The 4,442-nt window shown below is 42.9% G+C and overlaps 1 protein-coding gene across 1 annotated transcript in view; it reads right to left on the bottom strand.

The window, feature by feature from the left end:
* Positions 1-4,442, bottom strand: part of TFCP2L1 (transcription factor CP2-like 1) — a 34,620-nt gene that overhangs the window by 29,101 nt on the left and 1,077 nt on the right. Inside the window, exon 2 of the mRNA XM_009327182.1 lies at positions 110-261. Coding sequence (XP_009325457.1) covers positions 110-261 — 152 coding nt within the window. The remainder of the gene's footprint in view (positions 1-109; positions 262-4,442) is intronic.

Raw genomic sequence — 4,442 nt, 5'->3', positions numbered from 1 at the left:
TTTCCCCATCCTGCTGCCCTCCCGGTAAGGAACAAGTATAGGATTCAATCTCTCTCTCATGGCTTGTTCCCAGGAAATATGCCCTCCTTCAGTGTAGTACAAACTCTACCTTGGTTGAGGTAGGTCAGGGTTTCTTCATGCAGTTTCACAGCAGGTGACGTGGCTGTGCAGAGGACGTACTGAAAGGGAGGCAGTTTGGCATCATTCTCAGGAGACAGCTGCGGTTCTTCCTGCTTGAAGATCGGCAGTGCAAGGACATCTCTGCAACATACAATTCACTCACGTTTAGTTACAAAGACGTCACGGAATATTCTCACCTCAATCTGCATTTGATTCTCATGCTCTGAGATAATGGAGATGGTATCTGGACAAATACAGAGTTATGACACCTAAAAAAGAAAGAATTTGGCCTGTATAATGTAACAAGGCAACTTCTGCCTCTAGGATGTCAGCACTAGACACAAAAGAACACAGCATTAGCAAAATAGAATATGTTTTTAAAACATAAATCAGATTTACTTTTCAGCTAAGCAGTCTTTCTGATGAGGAAAAAAATTATCAAAAATAGATTCTTCATCCTTGCAGAAATACATTTGTTTAAGAGTTCTTGGGTTCTCAGACGAAAGCCTTTCAGGAAAAAAAAAAGGCAAGAAAGGGCACTTTATTTTGACAGCTGAATATCAGATTAGTAAAACATCTACAAGTAGCAGCCAAGTCTGAGGAGCAGACACAGCTCTGGTGTAAAAAGGAGACATTCAGGTAAATGATGGCATGAACTGCTGGATTGACTGACTCACAACATCTCCTTTCACTCTAATAAACCTGGTCCCAAGGAATCGCATAGCTCTTAAGAGAGCATGGGGCTACCTTCATAAATGCACACACAGGTGCTCAGGAGCAGCTTCACTAGGACCTGTGCACAGTCCCAGTTCTGGCTCCTTTACAAGATGTTCATGCTGGCCTGCCTGCTGATTTACAGTCAAACTGATCCCAACCCACACTAATCCCCAAGCAGAACAGGTATTAACAAGGCTGAAAGCACAACCGAATGATTAGTACAAAACGAGATGTCAGGAATAAGCATCCTTATCTTCGCGTGTCTGATACTGAAGAACCACATTAGCCTTTCCCATGTCACTAACATTTCTGATCGTTATGTCCACCTACTTAAGACACTAACATCCTTCCAAATTAGGAGTATTATGTTGAACACAGAGACAGTTCAGAATAAGAAGTTTTGGGGTTTTTTTTCTCCTCCATTTCCTCCAGATGTGTGAAGACTTGAGATCCCCATTGCAGAGGCTGCAGTTCTGCTCCTTTCAGTAATTGCATACAGAAAAAACTTTAAGAAAAACCATTCAGGAACATGCCAGCGTGTACAGGCATGCTCCCTATGGAAAGAGCATTAAGAATTTTTCCCATTCCTGTTCAGTTAATGATCTACCCTGCGTTCATTCATAGCACCCACAACCTTGAAGGCTACCCAGGTCATCAGTGAAATGGTGCAGCAGTTTATAGCAAACTGCTGAAGTACCTGGTTTAAACACAGGTACTCCTATTTATGGCAAAATAAAGCCAGAGAGCAAACTGTGCCATTTCAGATATAGACGGGAGAAAAGAAACACCCATCTCTCTTTCCATTCTCCCTTCCAACCCCACCCGCTCCATATTATCACCAACTCAAAGGCATCCAGCCCCATTTGCTTACTGGCATTACTGACGTAATCACAGCTCTTGCCTAACTGCAGCCATAGAGAGGATTTTTTTTTCTCCTTAGTGATGATGATTTATTACAGTAATGAAGTGACAGAAATGCCTGCAGTAGATTTCTGAAATAGATAGCATTGCTCCACACACACGCAGGATCTGATACTGCTCCACAGAGTCATCTCACTCACCCCGGATGCCAACATTTGCTCTTAAGGCGCTCGTCTGCACAACGCTATTGGAATGCATGTTGCTTTACAGATGAGAACAGATCAAAAACTCTGAAGCCTGAAAGCTTCTGCAGTTCTGCAAAAAAACAGCACACAAAATCTGGCCCAGGTTTAACAGTTAAGGGTGAGGAATTTGTACACCTATTCAGCCGAAACAGTTGAGAAATTTAGGCAAGGGGAGGTTGAAATTCAAATATCGTATTTCACATCAGGTTCTTAACACCCCTACACTTGCTGGAACAGCTGTCTGATCGCTGAAGACTGCAAGCATGGAGGAATCCACGATTTGGTTTCTGGAAAGCTTCACCATATTAAAGCACTGATGAAGCCACACAAGTTAATCACTTTTTTATTTCTATAGCATTTGAACTAATGGCCAGTGGTATCTGGCTTTGGATGAAGCTCTTCTAAAATATTTCACCTTATTAAAAGTGTTTGGAACTTAGAAGGTTGTGAACAACAGATCAGGGCTTAAAAGAATTTCTAAGCTATAGACATCACAGTATTTGTTCAGCCCTCTTCACTCAGGAGTTGCAAATCAAGTTTCGGAAAAAGCAGACTTTTACAACAGTTCCCATCCTTAAAAAAAAAAAAAGGTGGAAACCCTTAAAACCCTCCCAAGTTTCACCTTTATGCTAAAGCTTTACAGTTCTGGTCTTAACCAAGGTTTAGTCTATTTACCTGGGAAGGGAGAAAGTTATTTGAGACAGTTCAGCTATCTGGCAGAACAGAGAATGCAATGCATACAGGGTTTCCATAAAAATGAATGAAGATTTAAGAGGATTTTTCTGTAGTATTGTCTTGCTATAACTACAAATACCACTGAGGTATGGCAGAATTTCCACAGATGTCCCAGATACGCACGAAGCCTTTGATCTCTGCAAAGTATAATTGATACAGACTTTTCCTACAGCTACTTCAAGGATTGTACTATTTCAGCTTCCTCCACAAAGTCGCTACAAGTGTGTATGGAGAGCCTTCAGAAAGGCACCGCTCAGCAGAAGAATGCCCCTCTAGAATCTTGACACATTCCCATGGTGAGTGAATTGGCCAGAATTAGAGGTCCCTACAAAAAAACAAGGATTTTATTCAACTGACCTCCCCTGAAACACCTGAGGCCATTGCTGCCATAAAACTGGTTTTAGGGCTTTTAATCCCAGATCAAAACCACCACGGTCACAGTGGCAGATACTCCTTAAAGCTGAAGTTTGTCCCTAAAACACTGACAGGTTACCTTCATACTAGCAGCCTTTCTGCCAGATCAGGTATCCTTTATTCCCCCAGCTAGCATTCAAGTCAGGAGAAATAATCTAATATGTTTTTTGTCCAATTCCAAGGAATTTGAATTGTGGGCTCGAGCCTGATCCACACTTGATGATCTTGTAGCACTCTGGTGCTACAAATCCATGGTGTTAATGAAGCAACCTGAGCACTGTAAATGCTCTCTAACACAGAGACCATACGCACAAGTACCAATGCTGAGGCTCATCTGCTACTACCAATCTCACTGTCCTCAACTAATCAGGCTCGCAAGCACAAAGCAAGAGAACACTACTTTTAACAACGTGTATGTGGCAAAATAGACTTACTGGGGTAGAGGAAGGAAGTGAAGCACCTTGTATGAAGAAACAGGGAAGCTGCCAGAAAGCAAGAATCTCACAGTATTGTACCATTTGATAATGGGAAATTATTGTTCAGTCAAAAAAATTCCTTTGCAAATACACCGATAGGGAGCAGGAATAGTTAAGATTGCGTGTCTCCTTGAAAGGGAAGTATTATCTGTGTTTGAAGTGCTTCGCCGGACAAACTCGATGTTCTCTCAACAGTAGTTATTTGGGGGTACATTTTGAAAGCAAGGCTCTTGGGCCACAGCCAGGTTCTCCACTGTTGCAACTCAACAAAATCGCATTTCAGCAGAGCAGCAGCAATTGACACCAGCTCAGAGCGCAGCTTTACATATTCAGAAAAAAAAAAAAAATCAGAAGCACCCAGCAGAAGGGAAACTCCCAAAGCCGTCTGTTTCGCTGTCTTTTGGAGGGAGGAAATACGGGTTTGTGCTACACATGTTACAGACTATTGTTTAGCGGCCCTTGTGCTTAAATTAGGCACATTTAATTAAACGCGACTGTGTGGAGGCAGGAAAAAGCTGGTTTAGACAAGCTCAGAAAGTGAAATTCTGAGCTTTTTACCCATCGTCCCAAAAAGAAGAGAAAGAAATCCCGTCCCGAGAAAACTGGGTGCCCCCTCAGCTTGCCAACAGACGTCTTCCAGAGCCTTTTGACAGTGCTCCCCAACTGTCGCACCTTCTCCCTTTGAACTGCACTACCTAAGCCCCCGAGAAGAGGGAAGCCGGCAAAAGCCATAAAGCAAAACTGCGTGATAGTCGTCTAACTAGCCGCTAAAAAGAAGGGAAAAAGAAAAAAAAAAGAAGAGCCCGTAACTTCTCAGGAAGAGTTATTTTCTGGGCACACCGGGCTCCCCGCGGCCGGGGCCCCGGCGCGACCG

This window comes from Pygoscelis adeliae, unplaced genomic scaffold (genome assembly GCF_000699105.1).
Source record: "Pygoscelis adeliae isolate BGI_AS28 unplaced genomic scaffold, ASM69910v1 Scaffold227, whole genome shotgun sequence".
NCBI classification, from domain to species: Eukaryota; Metazoa; Chordata; class Aves; order Sphenisciformes; family Spheniscidae; genus Pygoscelis; species Pygoscelis adeliae.
Note: the sequence above shows the minus strand (reverse complement) of the source record. Positions and strands in the feature narration are given on the sequence as shown.